Source organism: Mytilus galloprovincialis, chromosome 7 (genome assembly GCF_965363235.1).
Source record: "Mytilus galloprovincialis chromosome 7, xbMytGall1.hap1.1, whole genome shotgun sequence".
In the NCBI taxonomy this organism is placed as follows: domain Eukaryota; kingdom Metazoa; phylum Mollusca; class Bivalvia; order Mytilida; family Mytilidae; genus Mytilus; species Mytilus galloprovincialis.
Genome location: NC_134844.1, coordinates 24,735,276 through 24,757,130, shown reverse-complemented (window position 1 = coordinate 24,757,130; position 21,855 = coordinate 24,735,276). Strand labels below are relative to the sequence as shown.

The following is a 21,855-nucleotide window of genomic DNA, read 5'->3' as shown; positions in this document are numbered from 1 at the left end:
ATGAGAAAGTTTTCGGCTGTTTTTTGATCTTTGGTCGAGTTGTCTCTTTGACACATTCCCCATTTCCATTCTCAATTTTATCTTAACTGTCAAGAAAACAGGCAGCTTCTAAGGAATCACAAATTTAAAATATTTTTTAAATGTTATAGATTCGATAGAGATATTGGATTTTGTAAAGAATACTAGACTAATGTTCCATGATATCCTTCAAATAACTTATTATTTTAACATTTATCTGCCTGTTTATATAGATGTAAATATTTTTGTAATTATAGAAGGCACACATTGGTAATGAGTACTTTAAAATTTAAACATAAGAAAAAGTAATTTAGGATAAAAGGTATCCAAACAAAAAGGGGGCTTTATGTTTTGATGAATGCTGTATCTGTGGTTTAGCAGATAGGGATAGAGAGTTGGAATTGGTACCATAAATGATGGAACAAACTTGTGGTTTCGAATGTGGGTATGAATAAATGTTTCTACCAAAAAAGTTCTGATTCTGAATAATGATAATACAAAGCTCAAAGATTAATTATGATACACATGCTGACTAAGAATAAGTTACAGTTTATATAATAAAATAAAGCGTTACAACAAGATATATTGTGTGGAAATAATTGGAGAGGAACGAATATATAAGAAAAAGAAAATGGAACAAGAGTTTGAAAGTATCTTTAACTTTTAAACAGTTCAAAAAGGCTCTAGAATTAGGTATTTTACAAAAATATACTTCATTGTAATAACATTTAATATAATTTTTGTTGTATGAATTACAGGTATATTACAAGGTACTTCTCAGCTTTTATTTTGTTTTGATGAATCTGAAGTAAGGAAGATAATTCGTACTTGTAAAGGTGTACTGGAATACCTGGCTATTACAGAAGTGGTGGATAGTATGGAGGACTTAGTTACATTTGTAAAGGTATACTTCAGTTATGTACAGTTTGAAATGGTGATGAGATAAGTTAAAGATAATTGAATGATCTATTAAACAGATTTAAATATAATGGTAGTAATGTAAGTTTGTTACTGAATTAACTTAGGGTAGTGCTGTTAATTTTATAAATCAAGCAAGTGATTAAAATATGGCATAATGGCACACACAAGGGGTTTGTATAAAAAATCACTTTTGCTGTTGTTTATTGAACCACTGTGAAACTGGAGGTTTGCTGGTGATGGAGTGTAAAAACACTCTAATTTACATATTTAGTTTTAAATTTAAATGTATAATATTATAACAGAGATACAAAATTTTCTTCAAAGTGAATCGCTAAAAATAACCAGTATTTCTGTGAAGAGTTACCAGCACATTATTTTTTACTGAATAACCATGTTTGGATATTTTATCAATTGTTCAAGATAATACATAGTCATAGACTCAGAATGTCTTTATCATGTTTATTGGTAAGGTCAAAATTGAAATTATGTTGAATAGAAAAGTACCCTATTCTTTTTTACAATTTTCGTTTAGTATGTTTAGGCAGTAGATATGAAAGTGACTATGTTTTCCCAATTCATGTAAAGTCATGTAGACTTGAGGTAAAAAAAAATCCTGATTCATGTACCCTGATTTTTCCATCACTAAACAAATTTGTTGTTTTTAGGCCTAAACTTTACTATTGGGTTATCTATAACTGCATTTTTCCCCACTGTTGTTGATATTGTGTTATTTTTGTTTTTTTCAGAATTTAAGTCCAGTCTTAACTAACATGACAAAACTTGTGGATGGTAGAGAAAAGGAACTAACACATCAAGTCCATCGTATGATGCTGATCCGTTCTTTGGATGAAGTCAAGAATCTAACACCAGTCCTAATCAGTGCTGTTAAGATGTTTATTACTGCCAAACACACAAGTAAGTTTAAATATGATACAGATTAGGAACTTGTTGTAAATAAATCTAGTGCAGACCTTTCTGAACTTGACATAGAAAAACATTTTATACTTTTAGTTTTCATAGATGAACTCCATTCAGGATGCCAATCCTAAATTTCCTTATTTCAGTAGTTTATTTCACAGTACAGTTTTATAAATCTTAAGAAAATCTCTATACTTTTACATGTGAAAGCAGTTCAACTTGAAAATAAATGAACTATCATGGTTATTTATTTTTGTTTTTAAATATTTTATCATTATAACAATATTGATAGTGCCAGTCATTGATGAATTTTCTCTTGGTAAGTAGCATGGAGTTAATAAGCATAAAACATCTGGTCCATCTTTTAGAATAGCCCATACAAGTGGTCAAATTGCCCCCAACTTAGGCTCATATATGATAAGGCAACTAGTACATTGTATATAAATAATATAAAATTAGTATCAAATAATGTTAGTTTGAATAATATGTTCTGACTCTTGAGTAGTTCCCTGTATTAAGAAAATGGACATTCCTTGATAGATATGAATAAATATATTAATATTTGTTCATCTGGTACAACAAGTTTAAAAAAAAAATTATACTAAATAATACATTCAATTTTATAAGCTGCAAAGCATTCAGGAAGACTTTAAAGTAAGAAAGTGGGATTTGTGGAAGTATTTGAAATTTAATATCTTGCAAGTTTTACTCAGCTCAGATTGAGTTGTCCCTCTTTGTTTAGAGATTAATGAATTTGATTTTATATTCCTTAAGATAAGATACATATTTCTCTTCATTATGATTTGATATGTATTTACTGAATTAACGTTAAGCTTGCCTTATAAAAGAAGAAAAATATAAGTCTTCAAATCTTTAAATCATCTGACAGCCTAACTACAGACCACTTTCATATTCATGCATTTTCCTGTTCATTTCCTTTGTCACAATGCTTATGTTATTACATCAAATTAAAAATTATTTGTTTACAGCTGCCATCATTTATGCTGATTGTCCTTGACCCACCCTGTGTACCTTAAGTTAATCATAAAAAGAACTTGAAATTTATAAAATTTTGTGAATTATGATGTGTTCTACACCATCAACATTATGATCTTATGTTGATATGAACAATGTGTCATACTGCCATAGCTAATATGCCAAGATAGACTAATGACTTGGGGTATAGAACATATAATTCAACAAATGATCAAAATCCTTTAATACCCTTAAGTAAGAATTTATCCCTTCTAATGGAGATTGATGAAGTATATTCCTTTATTGAAGTCGTACAAAAACAAGTCATTCTCATGTAAAATTTGCTAATTTCAATTAGAATCTTTACAGAATCATATAAAGCATGAATGAATTTTTAGTAGCCAGATTTAGTTGTTTTCTTTATAGATGAACCTTGTTTTGTTAATCAGAAAATGATATTTTAAAGTTTTAAATAGTTTTTGACCCTTCTTAATAAACAAGAGTATTTTTAGTTAATCTTCTTTCTATTATCTTGTTAATAAAAATTGGAGGTGCTGAACCTAGCCTGTTTGTATTATGTAAACCACACATCAAAATGTTTCAATACACAAAATGAGCTTAAGTTTTTGAATGGCTGTTTTAATGTTAAACTAACAATATTTACAAGAAAACATGAACTAAGTTTATGAAATATCTTCCAGAAAATATCTGTTCTAATTTTGTACATAATTTTCATACTGAACAGTTAACACTGCTAATTGTTTTTTTCTAAATCAATAATTAGCAGCACAAGTCTGATATAGATCTGTGTCATTTAAAATGAACAAAATAAGGAACATAAATATTTTAGATGCATATGAGTGTTTATCTGTTTGATTTGTTTGATTTAGTTAATTTTGTTACTATTTATAGTTTTTTATTATTTTTTTGTTTTTATTGTTTCATTTATCTATTTCTTCTATTCTTATTTTATTCATATATTATTTATACACTTATTTACCTAAGTTTTAGTTAGTAGTGATTACTGTATCTTCTTTTGTTTAAATAAAAATGCATTTTTTTGTTACTTTCGGTAGCATTGTTGATCAGTCTTATGTTTTAAGAAGCATAATTTTTATTTTCAATGTTTGATAATAGATGCTGGTGCCCCAGAAGCTCAGTCCAACAGAGATTACATTGTCCGTAAGATGTCTGACGAGGTACAGGAGATAATCCGTGTCCTACAGCTGACAACTTACGATGAAGATGAATGGGATGCTGATGATGTCACTGTCATGAAGAAATCAGTGGTTAGTATAATGTCTTGTTCATTTCCTTTCCCAGTCCATGATTTAAAAAAAAAAATTTTAAACATACAAGTAATTGGATTTGAAGTCAATGATAAAAGACTGCCTCTTTTGTGAAATCTTAATTGTGAAGACATGCCTAAATACAAAAATAACACATATCTTGTTCAAAAAGTGAAACATTTTAAGCATTTAAAAAGGATGCAGCATTTTGAACAAGCAATGCCATATCATCAACCATTAATATGTGACAATTACTGGTCTAATATTTGTATTTCAGTGATTTGCTAGCGCTCATCATTTTCGCAATTTACAAAACAGTTTAAAAAAAAGACGAAAGTATTTCAAACCAGTTTCGTCAATTTCATCACTAAAATTTTCAAAATACAGTATTTCATTGTGAAAAGTTATTTCCAGTACCATACTTTGATAAAAGCTTGTCAAGGTTTTTCAGATATTTTGCTTAAAACTCTTGGATCTTGCAAATATGTCTTACTGTGACATTTTTCTAATATTGGAAATTCTGCTTAAAGAAGTTACCATTCATGAATATGACCTTATAGATTGTGGAATATATGCTCCATTGATAAAAAATTTGTAAGGGTTCCGTGGAACCCAGTGTCTCACCTACTTTATGAATCTTATAAATGTTTAAAGAAATTTAACTGCAGACTGTATGTAATTTTTACTGGAAGTCCATATATAAGTAACATACAGAAAAACAGGAAATATATTTTCACAAAATTTTCTTCTAGAGACTAGCTTTTGATCATAAACAAGTTTGGTATAAATCCAGAATAGTTTAAGAAAGTTATTCTAATTTTAAAACTTTAACCACAAAGTGAATGTAATGTTAACTGGCAGAAAGTCCATTTATAAGTAAAATACAATTAGACTGTTTTTTTTTACAAAATTTATTTCTGGATACTATCTTATGATCATACACAAGCTTCTGTCCAAGTTTGGTAGAATTCCAGGACAGTTTAAGAAAGTTATTAAAATTTCAAAAACTTTAACCACAGAGTGAATATTTTTAGACGCCGTCAACAACTATGACAATGCTGACGACAGAATGAAGCATCGCTTAGTCTCGCTTTTTTTTTTACAAAAGTGGAAGGCTCTACAACTGTCACATAAGTTTTTAGGTCTTATCTAGGATTATTTCTTATGAATGCTTGAGTGTATTTGATATTTCATCTTTTTAAAAGATTCAAATATAAATCAAAGATTGTTATAATTAATGAATATTTATATTTAGAATGCAATAGAACAAAAGATGAAGCCAGCATTTGATTGGTTAGCTGATCCAGCAGCTTTAGTTGGTAGCTCAGGTATGGAAAAATATAGGCTTAGGTTTCTTCTTAAGGTTATTCCAGTGGTTGGTGTTTATAAAAAGTGTAGTTCCCTACCATACATTTTCCCCTGGAATAGCGCTATCAGGAATGATTCTACTTTTGGTGCATAGTGCAAGCTTAATATGACCATTGTTTATTAAGCAGTGTATAAGTTGAGATTGATAAAGTGTAGGGACTTTGATAAAAATAAGAAACAAACTAAAAAACTAACTTACCTATCTGCCTTTCATCTCAATTATTTCAAACATGGCAGTGGAAACACATTTTTAAAGCAATTGCTTTTATGCCGTCACGTATGGCCATCTTTGTGACCCAGATCAGAGACTCCGCCCAGATCAAGCCATAGTATTTTGTTTAACAGGCTCCTGGTCAGTCATTCTTTAACACCTATTTATGTTTTCTAATGCAGTACATAGCTTGAAACTTTAAAAAAAAGTTAGTGGATTTAAGAAGTTTCAGAATATGTTCTTGTAGATGTATTTTTGTATTTAAAGGGTCAACCGTTTGACTATCAAATAACATAGAAGTCCGAGTGAAAAAAAGTACATTTTTATAAATGCGATTCCGTTTTCCGCCGTTCGTACGATGTTTCAACAAAATATGGATTCATTTCAGTTGTTGATTTAGTATTGAAAATTTAACTGAATTATCTCCTAATAAATACGGTTTTTTATGTTTAATTTGTGTTTCTTTAAGAGGTCAGGTGCTCTTGTTCATTCATAAAATTATCATTCATTCATACATTTATCGTAAAACAAAATCACTACACAGGTTAATGCGTAGTGTCAAATTATTACCTGTAATCTAAAAATAGACAAACTTTATTTGCGCAAATAATTTAGCGGAACGAAACCCTTGTTGAAAACACATAACAATAAGTTCGTTTTCCTTTTCGGTCAAAACTCTGTAATATTTATCGATCACCTTACTAATGAAATGGACTCGTCCAAACGTAGTAGATGCCAAGTCGGTCCAGATGAAGAGATATTTACAATTTGGAATTTTCTAGTTTATTAATACATAGATTGAAAAAAAGTACGTCTTTTTAAATATCATGATCAAAACTGGGTTTGCATAACAAATGTCAGATGAAACTATTATCCTCGTCTTTTCAGTGAACAAGTCTACTACGTTTGTTGACACTCGACGGTCCACCGTGTTAGCAATTTTATTTCACATGTTTTCGAAATATTGAAGATTATTTTTCGCAATGTTTCCTGAAAATTGATAAATATCAAAGCAACGTAGAGCTGTTTGTTCTTGTTCGTATAATAAAATTGAGAATGGAAATGGGGAATTTGTCAAAGAGACAACAATCCGACACTAGAAAAACATACAACAGCAGAATTAAGGTCACCAACAGGTTTTCAATGCAGTGAAAAATTCCCGCACCCGGAGGCGTCCTTCAGCTGGCCCCTATACAATATATATACTAGTTCAGTGATAACGATTTAATGTCATGTTTGTCTGTGATGACCCCCCTTTTCGGGATTGCATGAGAATTGTAGTTATCTCGTACCCACATGCACTTGTTTCTATCCATAGGAAGGTCGACTATCCATATAAAACTATTTATATGGATAATCAACCTTCCTATGGATAGAAATAAGTGCCTGTGCTCGTACCGCATCAGAAGGACACATATCAACTGAGCAATAATGTTTGGAACTTAGTTTTAAAAATGATGACAAAGTAACATTATGAAAATATTTTTATTAAGCTGAAATATACATTTATTCTTTACATGTTTATGTCTTGTAAGATATTTTATTTCTTTCCCGTTTTTTAACATTTGCATCTGGAAAGTTGAAATGTTTTAACTTAATCATTTGTGTTAATGGTTAAATATAAATTAATAATGAAAATTGTTAAAATTAAATCAATAAAGGAAATTATTGCCCAGTTACAAACACTACCAGGGGATAATCCATGATGATTTCTTTTTGAGTTATATGTTATAGCACATGTATATTTGACCCCAACTTTAGCCTGGTAAACGTGTTGTCTCCTTGTGAAATATAAAACATATTAAAAATGACTTTCTGCTAAAGTATTTTATTTATATAAAGTTAAAACCTTCTTACTTTTAACTAGACAACACTCATGTCAGGTTTAATTCTTGTATATATGTGGATGAAAAATAAAAGTCCCCAAACATTAACATGGCAGCAATTGCTTTTACAGCCTTTAAGGCTTTGATTAGCTCACCTGGCCCAAAGGGCCAAGTGAGCTTTTCTCATCACTTGGCGTCCGTCGTCCGTCGTCGTTAACTTTTACAAAAATCTTCTCCTCTGAAACTACTGGGCCAAATGTTACCAAACTTGGCCACCATCATCATTGGTGTATCTAGTTTAAAAAATGTGTCCGGTGACCCGGCCAACTTACCAAGATGGCCACCATGGCTAAAAATAGAACATATTGGTGGAATGCAGTTTTTGGCTTATAACTCAAAAACCAAAGCATTTAGAGCAAATCTCACAGGGATAAAATTGTTTATCAAGTCAAGATCTATCTGGCCTGAAATTTTCAGATGAATCGGACAACCTGTTATTGGGTTGCTGCCCCTGAATTGGTAATTTTAAAGAAATTTTGCTGTTTTTGGTTATTATCTTGAATATTATTATAGATAGAGATAAACTGTAAACAACAATAATATTCAGCAAAGTAAGATTTACAAATAAGTCAACATGACTGAAATGGTCAGTTGACCCCTTTAGGAGTAATTGCCCTTTATAGTCAATTTTTAACCATTTTTCGTAAATCTTAGTAATCTTTTACAAAAATCTTCACCTCTGAAACTGCTGGTCCAAATTAATCCAAACTTGGCCACAACCATCTTTGGGGTATCTTGTTTAAAAAATGTGTACGGTGACCCGTCCAACAAACCAAGATGGCCGCCATGGCTAAAAATAGAACATAGGGGGACAATGCAGTTTTGCGTGGGGTAAAATTGTTTATAAGGTCAAGATCTATCTGCCTTGATTTTTTCAGATGAATCGGACAACCTGTTGTTGGGTTGCTGCCCCTGCATTGGTAATTTTAAGGAAATTTTGCCGTTTTCTGTTATTATCTTGAATATTTTTTTAGATAGAGATAAACTTTAAACAGCAATAATGTACATCAACATAAGACCTAAAAATAAGTCAACATGACCAAAATGGTTAATTGACCCCCCTAAGGAGTTATTGTCCTTTAAAGTCAATTTTTAACAATTTTCATAAAATTTGTAAATTTTTACTAACATTTTTTACTGAAACTACTGGGCCAAGTTCATTATAGATAGAGATAATTGTAAGCTGCAAGAATGTTCAGTAAGTAAGATGTACAAACACATCATCATCACCAAAACACAATTTCGTCATGAATCCATCTTCTTCCTTTGTTTAATATTCACATAGACCAAGGTGAGCTACACAGGCTCTTTAGAGCCTCTAGTTTTTTTAGCTGATTAATAAACATTGAAATTTGTTTTGTTATCTTGCCCAAGAAATTTTTAAACATCTGTTCAGACCTTTTTGAAAACCTGAACATTTTAATCTTTTGAAATAGGTGACAAAGCTCTGAGTCAGATTTTAGAAGATGCTCGTAAAGTTGCAGAGAGATGTACAGACCCAGCTGATAGGGACAGAATTCTTAAAACTGTAGGAGACATTGATTCTATGAAAAATGCCTTGTCAGAACTCAGAGTTCAAGGAAAGGTAAGAGAATATATTAGTGCAATTTCAAGTTGTCATATATTCTTTCCACAATGTACAGTTTTAATGATATGACAATAAAGTCATATGTATTCCTTTCATATACTGTATATATTTCAAAATTAGGCAGACATTTAAAAAAAATATTTTCTTGTGTCTTTTATTTTGAAAATGAAAAAAGTAAGATGTGGGGTTATAGTTAATTACTGGTAGACATCAACGCAACAACATAAGTGGTCAATGTATGGTCTTCAACAATAAACAAGTTTCTATACAAATATATAAAAGGTAGTTTCAAATCTCATTTCATATTTATATTTTTTATAATTTTATTTATTTTAAACAACCCAGTACATTGACAGTTAACATTGCTTATATTTTCTTTCTCTTTTGCATATAACTTTAAACTTGCTATGTGACTTCTATCAATAAATTTGCATAGTATGAAGTTTATAATTTTTCAAAATTTATTTTGCTTATAGGGAAGTAGTCCTCAAGCCATGTCTCTTGCCAGAGAAATACAGAACAAATTGAAGGATCTTCAGAATCTAACACAAGCAGGAACCATGAAAACAGAAAGGTCTGGCATTCGTAAACCTGCACCAACAGTAGAAGGCAAGGTAGAACAGGCAAGGCAATGGTTGGCAAATCCTGCCTTGGATGATAGAGGTCTAGGTTAGTTTACTTCTTTAATATTGGCCAATTACTGGTCAATTATCATATGGGTCACCAAGATAAGACTAGGAGCTTTATTAAAAAACCTCTATCAAAACAAAGTCATTATTAAATGCCAATAAGGAATTTGGTTCAGGTCTTAAATCAATTTTAGAATTAAATGTTGAAAATGATTACTTTTATAAAACGGTTTCATGGGTTGTAAAGCAATAAATGACAATAAAAACATTGAAATAATATTTTATTCCACAGGTGAACAAGCAACTAAACTAGTTGTAGCTGAAGGTCGCAAGGTTGCAGACTCCTGTACTGGGCCCCAGAGATCTGAATTATTGAGACTTTGTGATGAGACAGAGATACTGACTAATCAGTTATCAGATTTAATCAGAAGAGGACAGGTATTTTCCTGATGAGCTTTGCCTTACAACTATTAGAGATATAGCTCTTGTCTAGATAAAACCTTTCTGCACAAAGCAATCATCAGTAAAGTCAGTGTTTATTGATCCAAACCTTCCATTGATTGATTTTAAAATTTGTCATTTTTTGTTTATCAAAAATTTGCCAGAAAAGTTCAACCCAAAGAGTATTTCCCAAAAACATGGAATTTAAACCATTCATTTCGAGTGGTATCCTTTATGATTGAATTCATTGATAAGATGTAGAGAAGGTAAATTGAGGTTGGAGTGTCAACTTTCAAGGCACTTGCTGTCATAATTTTTCATTAACTAATTACATGCATACTATTTTCCTGCATGCATATTAGCAAGGATAAAGTACCTTTCTTACAGTTTCTTCTTCAGTATTGTGAAACACCTTTAAATCAAAACTTTTCTTTGAAATATGTAACACACCTTATTACTATTCTCGTATCATTTATAATTATGTATATAAGTAATAGTATGCTTACGTTATAAAGTGTTGAAAGATAATATCTTTAAATAGAAATGTTTCATGTAATAAGTAATGTATAATTGTTTTCAGGGTGACTCTCCTCAAGCTAAAGCCATAGCTAGACAACTTACTGAGAAACTTCACAACCTACAGGCTAAAATACAGGAGGCACTTGTTAATCAGGTATGGCAAATTTTTTTTCCAATGTAAATTTGAATTGACAGAAACATTGTGAAAAAAAGCAAAGCAGAATAATTTTTTGATATTTAAGGTCCAAACTGTTGCAGTATTTTACTATTGCTATTTTCATGCCCCATCTTTGATAGTAGAGGGGCATTATGGTCAGTGGGTTTGTTCGTCCATTTGTCTGTCTGTCCCTCTTCAGGTTAAAGAGTTTGGTCAAGGTAGTTTTTGTATGAAATTGAAGTCCAAGCAACTTGAAACTTAGTACAGATATTCCCTATGATAGGATCTTTCTAATTTTGATGCCATATCAGAGTTTTGAACATAATTTCACGTCCACTGAACATAGAAAATATTTGACTTAAAGTTCTTTGAAATAATTTATAAATATAAGACTTTTTACACAGAAACATATAATGATACAGCCTGTATTTATCCTGACAGGTTGCAGAAGACTTTATAGATATAACAGGACCACTGAAACAACTTCATGATGCTTCTCTGACACCACTAGGTAAGATAGAGCGATAAATGTATGCTTGGACAAAGACTTTAGACTTGTTTAGGGCTATTCATTGAATAAATATGTAAGAGGGTTGAACATTAAATGATTTTTTTTTGTTGAGGAAAAAAGGATGGAAGCAAATGAAATTCTGTTACAATTTACAAATGAAAATAAGAATTATGGACAATAGTTTATACAAAAAAATGTTTCCTTGTACTTTTTTCCAGGGAAAGGCCTTGTTTAGTATATATATTTAAAGAAATAACCAAGCTGGGATTTCTTAACCAAATAATATTTCTTTGTTGCATTCTTTATATTCAGGCTTAATGTAAGTGGAGACTTTCAAACAAATATCAAGTATAACAAAAAAAGTAGACATTTTACTAATCACAAAAACTGCCAACACTTGATTCCACAAAGAATATAGAGGCCATACAAACAGAAAAACAACAAGAACCATCACATTGTCCAGATACACTACAGCTCGGGTGGATTTTGCTTTGTCCACTCCCCCACAGTGGGAGTGGGCACTGGGTGGGCAAAATTTCTAGCTTGTCCACCCTGCCCACCCATAGAAGTGGGCATGCAATTTTTATCGATGAATCAAAAGACTTGCAAGTACAATCAATTGAAAAAAGGGGATAAACATTTGTTATCAATTTAAAAAAGAGAGAGTTTATAGCTAGGTTTGGCATGGTTAGGCTGCCCACAGTGGGCATGTGGAAAAAGCAAAGTCCACATGGGCTGTTGTGTAGTCTGACTTTGTAAAGGTACACAATGAGGCAGGGTTAATGCCAAACAAATGCTATGTCGCTTTAATTAGTTACATACAAATTGAACCAACCAGTGTAAGGACTATGGTTGACAGTTGTTAGATTTTGGAATGTAATAAACAAATTTGCTTGTGTTTTCAGGTGTTCCAGGAAGGGAGGAGAAATTTGATGATAGAGCCAGGAACTTTGAATCTCATGCTTCTAAACTGGCTGACACTGCCAACATGGTTGCCACAGCGGGTGGTTGTAATAACAAGCATACAGTTCAGGAAATCTTCAAAACTTCTAATCAGGTAGAGTAAACTGGTTCAAATTGTCTTTGCTGTAGTTTATTATTTTTAACATGGCCATTAAATGTAAAAAAAAAATCGAAATGATTTAAGTAAGCATACTTAGAATAATAAAGTTAAAAATTATCTTTCAGTTGATAAATATTTACTTGACAAGCTTGTGAAATAAGTTTGAAATACATATTTTTATGATATCTATAAGTTTGAAATACATATTTTTATGATATCTATAAGTTTGAAATACATATTTTTATGATATCTATAAGTTTGAAATACATATTTTTATGATATCTACAGACACATCATTCAAACAAAGTACTATAGAGTTTTACAAGTTCCAACAGCTGTTAGAGCCTTAGAATTATCTATCAAAACGGATGATTTTGTTTCAACCAAAGTTAAAAGCATGTTTTATAACAATAATTCCAAACTTGAATTTTGAATTTTATATTTCTTATGATAATAGGTAAATGATCTGACACCACAAGTAATCACTGCAGCCAGAGTACTATTTGCTAATCCTAACAATCAGGCTGCTATAGAACATTTTGATCAGATGAAGAATCGCTGGGCTGGTAATGTTGAGAGACTCAGAGCACTTGTTGATGAGGCTGTGGATACTCCTGCCCTCATTAAGGCTGAAGGTAAGTTATATATACCTTATGGTATTTATTTTTGTGTTTAATTTATTTGAAAGATCTCTTTGTGTTGCTGACAGATTATTTTTTTGTCTTCGATAAGAATTGAAATGATGGTGACATTGGGTCATATCTTTGTTTATTTTTTATCTTTGAAAGAAGTCAAAGTGTTATTGTTATTACAAACCATTCAATAATGTGGTTTAATTTAAATTAGTTGATATCCATTTTTGTGGATTGATGATAAATTGTATTTTTGTGGATTTTAATTTCATTGATTTAAAATGTTTTCCATTATACATATAAATTTTCATGACTAATAATGAATCCGGCAATATGTTTTTAATATCATCTTTAAATTAAAACATAAATTATATCCAAAATGAAAACATTTTATCTGTTATAATGGCATTGTATACTTTTGTTTTACAGAGGAAGGTATTTTAAGAGACACTGATCGGGTTGAAGAAGGTATCCGAGGAAAAGATCCACCAAAGATTGTGGCAAATGCTTCAAACATTGCCCGACGAGCTTACAGAGTATTACAAGTAGGAGAAAAGGAAGTAGAAAATAGTGAAGATCCTGCCTACATTGACAGGGTCAGAGACTCTGCAAATACACTGAGAGATAGTAAGTTTTATCACATTATTTTCAAACATGAAGGTTGAGGGGATATGACTAAGTTAACTTGGCACACAGTTAAATATTAATGCTTGTAAAAAGATTGCTTTGTATGAACAGGTTTTGTTACCTGAACAGTTGGATTTCATGCTAAATATAGGTCCGTTACTATAACAGTTAAGGCCACAATTAAAAATATTTTGGTTTGCCTAAACCCTACCCAAAGGTTGAGACAGTGGGTAGGTAGGTAGGCATTTTCTTTTTTTTTTTAAAAGAGAAATTAAAGTATCAGGTGTTTATTAGTCTTCATGCCATGCATGCCTATCTAATTGAAAAAAAATCTTTTTCATATCAGGACAATAAAAGAATTTGAGTAGGCAGCTTTTTTCTGGGTAGGTAGCGTTTGGGCAAACAAACCTATTCTTTTTTTATGGCCTAAATTTCATGCTAAATACAGTTCCAGTTACCTGATCAGTTGGATTTTATGTTATGTTACCTAATTCCATGTTTAAGACTGGTGAAATAAGTAATTGTCTTTGCAGTAGGATTACAACACTCCTACAAATGTTTAAATCACTATTGAATAGTATAAAAAATGAGCTTTTTAAAATGTTTTCAGCCATAACACCAATGGTACAACATGCAAAGAACTTGTCCATGAACCCTGGTGATAGTAATGCAGCCACAAACTGGAGGAAAGCTAACCAAGCTGTGAGTATTGCTTATCATATAGTATGGTAATCAAAAACAGGAAGTGGAGAAATATAAAAACTTATTATATTCAAAACAATGGTTGTTATTTTCTACTTTTTTAAAATTCCATATTCCTATTGATTAGTTAGAATTCTGCACCTTTGAAAAGTAAATCATATGTAAAATTATCCATGAATGAATTGTAACATCTACATTTCATTGATCAGATCGATAAGATTTTTCTCAAAAGTTATTACCAGCTTTTCATCAGACAGGTTGGAAAGTCAGCACGGTTTGATTATATTTGAAAAAGTTGTTCCCATTGGAAATTTTACATTTAAAGCACTCTAGTATGCTCTTTTCTTGTTGTAGTTTTGTATAGTTAAACTGATTAAAATAAATTTAGAATTTGCATCAGGAATATCTAAAATAATTTGAAATTGGGGATGATGAATTTGTTTTTGAGAGTCATATCTCAACAAATCTAATGGCAAATTCCATTATATAGACAGGGAATATTGACTTATATGTAACTATCTTGTTAAAGAGAAATATCAGAAAGACAACTTTTCAGAAATAATATGACACACAGTTAAATAATATTGAATGATTGAAAGGCTAGCAAGTTTGAAAATCTTCATAAGGTCAGCAAAATTTCTTGTTTGTTTGACACCCAGTGAAACTTTGAATTGATAATATTATGAATATGTTAATAGACACTTGTATGCAAATTTGTCCACCATTACATATAATCACACAGGTTCCCGTAAACTTTGACATCATAATTCAAAACATTTGACATCATAACTAAAAAGTGATTGTTGCTTGACGCCAAAATCTTTGTAACTGTCAAAATAAAATTTTTAGTTTGGAATATGAGATAATTGATATACATTGGAAAGTACTGAATACTTTAAAAGTAATAAGAACAGAAAATAAACATCTGGCAGATTGATTAGAATAAGGTGTTAAGGATTTGAACTAAATTATTCTGATATTTTTGAAAATAGTCCCTATTCTTATTAATGCTTTTATTAAAGTTTCTTGTATAAGAAGAAATGACTTTCCCTTATCCTTGTGCAACACAACATAGTATATATAATGACTTCTGTACATCCTTTTTAGATCAGACATATTATAATATACCATTTTACTATCCATTGGTCTGTTCACAAGGCGTATACATGATAAAGAATGCATATAAGAATATTGGTTGAAGAAAGATTCCTTTTGATATGGAAATTTTATTTTAGGTGGTCATTCCAGAGTTATGTAACTTTAACTGTTAGAAAATGATTTTTTTATGCCCCATTTATTATGCCTCAGTTATGGGCATTATGTTTTCCGGTCTGTGTGTCATTAATGCCAAATAAGAGTTTTGACCCCAATTTCAAGGTCCACTGATCATAGAAAATGATAGTGTGATTGGGGCATCTGTGTACTATGGACACATTCTTGCTGCAGTTAAATTTAATTGTATTTGTTATGTGCATAGCATGTATGGAATATCTTGCTAGTCAACAGGAAGATGTAAGAATTAAACAAAGAGATTTGGAAATGTATAATTAATTTTTCCTTTCAGTTAATAAATGGTGTTGCAGGTGTAAGGGATGCAGTGACTGTGAGTAGGGGAGAAGATATGTTCCCTCCACCTCCCCCTCCAGACATGTCTCAACTCAATATCAATGGTAAGTCTAAATTAAGTATAACAAATCCCTTCCCTGAACTCAATAGCAATGGTAAGTCTAAATTAAGTATCACAAATCCCTTCCCTCAACTCAATATTAATGGTAAGTCTAAATTAAGTATAACAAATCCCTTCTCTCAACTCAATTTCAATGGTAAGTCTAAATTAAGTATAACAAATCCCTTCTCTTCGTCATATCTCCTTATATCAAGTGTTCTCTCAACTCCTTGCAATTGTCAAGTCTAAATGAAATAATGAACCCTCCCTTTGGTTCTCCAAGACTTTTCTCAATACATTCAGTGTGGTATATCTGTATCTTCTATAATTTCAACTCCATTTCAATGACAAGTCTTAATTCCATATTAGAAATTCCCTTTCTTCTTCCATCCTTCTCTCAACCCGTTTAGTGTTTTGTGGCTGAATCTTCAATAATCTATCAACTCAATAGCAGCGTTATGTCTAGATAGTAAGATCTTTTTGTAGCATAACGTAAAACAAATATGGTAAGTCAAAAATATCAGTCAGACATTGTAATTAAATACATCGCTTTATGGGTAAATATGGAGTGTTACAAATATTAGCGGAATTTGATGTTGTAAAAAGTTAAACATTTCAATTATGTATGGAAAGTAAAATTCACTAAATGTGTTCAATAAGTTTTATGGTCACCTTAAACACATTATCTATTAACTTCTTTTACAATTATAAATTGATTGATGTATTCCAAATCAACTAAAATGTATCTGATGTTTACAAAGAAAGCTTTTGATATCTAAAATTTGTCATCTATATATAAATGTGAATACCTTCCTTATCACTGAAAAACTAGATAATAACTAAAAATGGCAATACTGTGAAATGGACACATGAATTTTAGATATTAACTTGGGAATTTTCATTCCATTTCACTGCTTCAAACTTTTATATTTCCCTGTAACAATAATTGAATGTTGTCATCCTGTTTAAGTAATGGATTTAAAATTGTTGTGAAACATGTTCAGAAAGCTTGACAAAATGTACAGTCTTATGTTGTAAATCTGTTTGTGTTCATATTAATATTATTGCTCATAGATGGCTTTACAGGAGCAGCAAGGAGGACAATTTCTCCAATTTCTATTTCTGGTAACAATACTATAACTTTTTTATTGCACAAATTACCTATTGGGCAGCTATATAAATCCTGCTGAAATATTTGATATTTTGCCTTCCCAGAAGTCTTTGCAATTTTCAGCCATTGATGTATATTTTTATGTATTTAAATATTTTAGTTTATGTATAGTTTATGTTTATTATATATATTTAATGTATAAATGTAGATAGTTATTTTGTTTTGATGTTGTAAACGTAGACTTGCAAGAATTTGGTGACATATGGAACCGCCAGAAACCAGTACAAGCTTCAGCAGTGCCTAGCACAGCATATAGTCCAAAACCCCCACCGGTAGCCCCCAAATCACCGAGGGTGATAGCTAGAGGTAGAATCCAAGCATGTGTACACTGAGTGCCACACCCCTTTTTTGTCTTAACAAACCACATTGTGTTTTTTAATTTATGTGTTGTTCACAGTATAAGACATATTGTCCACATTGTAATTTTCTGTACATACATATATATATATGTTAGAGTCAAATCTATGTCTGGTCTCAAAATGGTTTCCCCTTTTCTTAGATCTGTGTTATGTGACTTTATGACACTCAAATCTATAGCCTTTTGTTTTTCCAATCCTTTTCCTTTAAAAAGGAGATTTTTTGTAATATGACTTGACCTTGAACAGGCAAAATAGAATGTCTTAGGGTTAAAAAGCTCAATCCTACTATAATCTGGCACTTGTTTAACAACACATTATTACAAACTGTTAAAAACTAATTGGAAAGAGCTAGACTCATCAAATGGACATAAAGCACACAATTAAATTATGAAACAAAAAATGAAAGATGAAACTATTTTTACTTTTCGGCCTTGAAGATGTTATTGACAAAATTCATTTCCTGGAAGAAATTTTGATGTCTTCTGACGTCAACACACAAGACTTCATGATTTGATGAAATGGACACAGATTTGAGAAAAGAAAGGACATAGATTTTGGATATCTATGATGCACTTAGACTAGAAAGAAAAGAGAAAGACAAGTGTTACTTTTACTGTTTGGCCTTCAAGATGTTATTGACAAATCATATTTCCTGTAAGATGGTTTGAAAATTGTGACCTCAGCAAAAAATACAGTGTATGACTTGTTGAAGAGGATATATATAGTTTTGTGACGTCTTTAACACAAAATAGAAATGAAAAATAAATAAATAAAAGAGACAAATTTATTTCACTGTTTGACCTTGAAGATGTTATTGAAAAATCTTTTTTTGGGAGAGGTTTTGAACATTGTGACCTCAACACATACTACAGTTCATGACTTTTTGAAAAGGATATAGATTTGAGAAAATAAAGGACATAGATTTGTGACGTCTATGACGTAATAAAATAAGACACAGATTTAAGACTAACATAGATCTGAGGCTAACATATACATGTGAAGTGTATTACTTCGTCATTTCATATTAATATTCATGAATCACAAATTGATTTGCAAAGAAAACTTTAAAAAAAAAGATATTTGTTTATAACTCATTTTAAGAGTTTCTATCAAAATGAAAATCAGTTAACTTATTCCATTTCAACCAGCAAATGATATTCTACATTAAAGCATTGTTTGATGGCATGCCTTTATTTTTCATTAGGTGTTTTTGCATGTTTATGTTTTGTTACCATTTTAATTTTAAAAGACAGAAAATTATCACTGTTTCTGTCTAAAGGTGTAAACAATATCAATAATATGATTATATATTTATTGATTATCGCTATCTTGTGCATTTTTCTTTTGATCTTTTTTTGTGATAATTTTCATATCATGCTTCTCGCTTGAGATGGAAAAATTATCGCTAGAAACTAAGGAGGCCACGTGGCGTTGCTAACGAAATTGACATTGAAATTGACAACGTCGTCATAGGTAAAATAGCGATAAACAGATTATCATTGGTCATCTCAACTCGATTGCTTTTCTCACTTTCGCTGTACCAGCTCAAGCGAGAAAATCAATCTTGTTGAGATGATCAACGATAATCTATAATTCTTGTTGTTCATATTAAGGAGATCATTTTTCTCCCTTGAGCCGAATCATTGAAAGTGAGAAAAGCAATAGAGTTGAGAAGACCAATGATAATCTGTTTATCGCTATTTTACATATGACGATGTTGATAATTTGATTGACAACGGGCACGTGCTTCATTAGTTTGTAGCAATAATTTTTCATATCACTCTACTGTGCTGAGAAAAGAAATTATCAGTCAGTAAGATCAAAGGAAAGTTTTGTAAAATAGTGATAATAAGCTATACATTCTGTTATATGTTGTAAACTTATATCCTAGTACATAAAATTCTATTACATTTTATTTTGTTGAATTTCTCTCACAAAGATTGAGTGATTTTTCAAACCTTTCTTTACAAATTTGATTATTAAATACTTTGTAATTGTCATATATCTTAAAATATATAGATTTATTTCAGTATAATATCCTTTTTTGCATGTGTATTTTACAGAATTCTATTTTCACATATCTGGGAAATAAAGCTTACCAAAGCTTCATGTTTGCCAAAGGATGTGATAATCATCTTCTCAGACAGGAGTAGTATCAGTTTGCCATAAACATTGTTAAACTATTTCAGACTCAATCACAAATAATCTTACAACACAAGGTCTCACAACAGAAGCAGCTTGAACCTGAGTTTATATTTTTGTAGACAGTTTTTGATCAAGATAAAAATAAATTGGACTGGTCGCGAAATTTTTTTTATCAGATGATTGCTTTATAATGAAACAAGTTTTGAACTGAAATATTCTACCTGAACCATTCCATATTTCCATATTCATAACAGATTTTGATATGCAAAAGTGTTGCAGAACTTTTTATTTTACATTTTAAACCTTAAATTCCATGCAGAATTAGACTCATTAAGTTTTGATGATTATACACAATCTTTCTTGGCTACGCAAAAAGATAGATGCAAGATTTGATAAAAGTACCGGACATAGTGTGGATCAAGATAGCCTTAAGGATGTACCTAAGTGAAATTAAATAAATAAAGAATCTAAAATTCAGTCAAAATATTTCACCCTGTATCGTATGGAAAAACACCAAGGAGTACGAATATCCGACATAAATTTGTAAAACCTCACCATAGTACATCCTTAAACTTGAAAATTTATTTTAGTTGATAAATATTAAAGTTTTTATATAAACAATAGGGAATTATCAACTTGATTTGAAAAATATGCATGTGTCAGTTCCTTCTTGGTTCAATGCAGTGTAAATGTTTTTTGTTTTTTATGGCTGTCAAATAACCAATCACATTTGACAAAGACAATTGTAATTTGTTTGTAAATGCACATTGAGAATTCAGTATTGTTAGTTGTTGTGTTTTATTGTATAATCATTTCAACTTTACATCATACAGTTCCAGATCAGTTTGCTGATAGCCATTACACCATGGTTCCTCCAGAAGGTATTACCTCCCTTTATAGACACCCATTTATTTTACTTAGGTTCAGCTTCTTGATACAATTTATATTAAGTTACACTTATATTTTCCATATTTTAGTTTCACATTATTTTAGTTTATAACATTTAGGTTTATTTATATGTAACATCAGCATGAAACTTATTTTAAATTTATTTTAATTTATTTAAAAAAAAAGTAAAAGATTTTTGTTTAGTTCGCCAAATCCAGTTTAACTTTTTTTTTATTAGCTCACCTGGCCTAAAAGGCCATGTGAGCTTTTCTCATCACTTGGCGTCCGTCGTCGTCGTCGTCTCCGTCGACGTCGTCGTCGTCGTCGTCGTCGTCTGTCGTCGTTAACAATTTTTCAAACATCTTCTCCTCTGAAACTACTGAATGGATTTGAATGAAACTTAACATGATTGTTCCTTAGTATATCCTGCACAAAATGTGCGCTTCGATTTTTGATCCGTCAAAAAACATGGCCGCCGTTACTTAAAATAGAACATAGGGGTCAAATGCAGTTTTTGGCTTATATCTCAAAAACGAAAGCATTTAGAGCAAATCTGACATGGGGTAAAAATGTTCATTAGGTCAAGATCTATCAGCCCTGAAATTTTCAGATGAATCAAACAAACCATTGTTGGGTTGCTGCCACTTAATTGGTAATTTTAAGGAAATTTTGCAGTTTTTGGTCATTATCTTGAATATTATTATAGATAAAGATAAACTGTAAACAGCAAAAAAGATCAGCAAAGTAAGATCTACAAATAAGTTAATATGACCAAAATTGTCAATTGACCCCTGAAGGGGTTATTGTCCTTTAATGACAATTTTTCACAATTTGTTCATCATATTTGCTAACTTTAAAAAATCTTCTCCTCTGAAACTACTGAATGGATTTGGTTAAAACTTAGCATGGTTGTTCCTTAGATTATCCTGCACAAAGTGTGTGCTTTGATTTTTGATCCGTCAAAAAACATGGCCGCCGTTACTTAAAATAGAACATAGGGGTCAAATGCAGTTTTTGGCTTATATCTCAAAAACGAAAGCATTAAGAGCAAATCTGACATGGAGTAAAAATGTTCATTAGGTCAATATCTATCAGCCCTGAAATTTTCAGATGAATCAAACATCCAATTGTTGGGTTGCTGCCACTTAATTGGTAATTTTAAGGAAATTTT

At 30.9% G+C, this 21,855-nt stretch overlaps 1 protein-coding gene across 13 annotated transcripts in view; it reads left to right on the top strand.

Annotated features, from left to right (window-relative positions):
- The window catches only part of LOC143082612 (vinculin-like), a 50,181-nt gene that overhangs the window by 8,588 nt on the left and 19,738 nt on the right, over nt 1-21,855 (top strand). For 6 of the 13 annotated variants that reach the window (XM_076258376.1, XM_076258380.1, XM_076258377.1 and 3 more), the window contains exons 4-19: nt 777-922; nt 1,686-1,854; nt 3,970-4,121; nt 5,377-5,449; nt 9,023-9,171; nt 9,651-9,843; nt 10,096-10,241; nt 10,825-10,917; nt 11,362-11,431; nt 12,337-12,488; nt 12,952-13,129; nt 13,556-13,753; nt 14,364-14,455; nt 16,020-16,125; nt 17,473-17,598; nt 20,630-20,677. In XM_076258376.1, the coding sequence (XP_076114491.1) occupies nt 777-922; nt 1,686-1,854; nt 3,970-4,121; nt 5,377-5,449; nt 9,023-9,171; nt 9,651-9,843; nt 10,096-10,241; nt 10,825-10,917; nt 11,362-11,431; nt 12,337-12,488; nt 12,952-13,129; nt 13,556-13,753; nt 14,364-14,455; nt 16,020-16,125; nt 17,473-17,598; nt 20,630-20,677 (2,091 nt within the window). Of the gene's footprint in view, nt 1-776; nt 923-1,685; nt 1,855-3,969; nt 4,122-5,376; nt 5,450-9,022; nt 9,172-9,650; nt 9,844-10,095; nt 10,242-10,824; nt 10,918-11,361; nt 11,432-12,336; nt 12,489-12,951; nt 13,130-13,555; nt 13,754-14,363; nt 14,456-16,019; nt 16,126-17,195; nt 17,247-17,472; nt 17,599-20,629; nt 20,678-21,855 lie in introns of all 13 variants that reach the window. The other 7 variants (XM_076258378.1, XM_076258383.1, XM_076258382.1 and 4 more) reach the window with 4 other exon arrangements.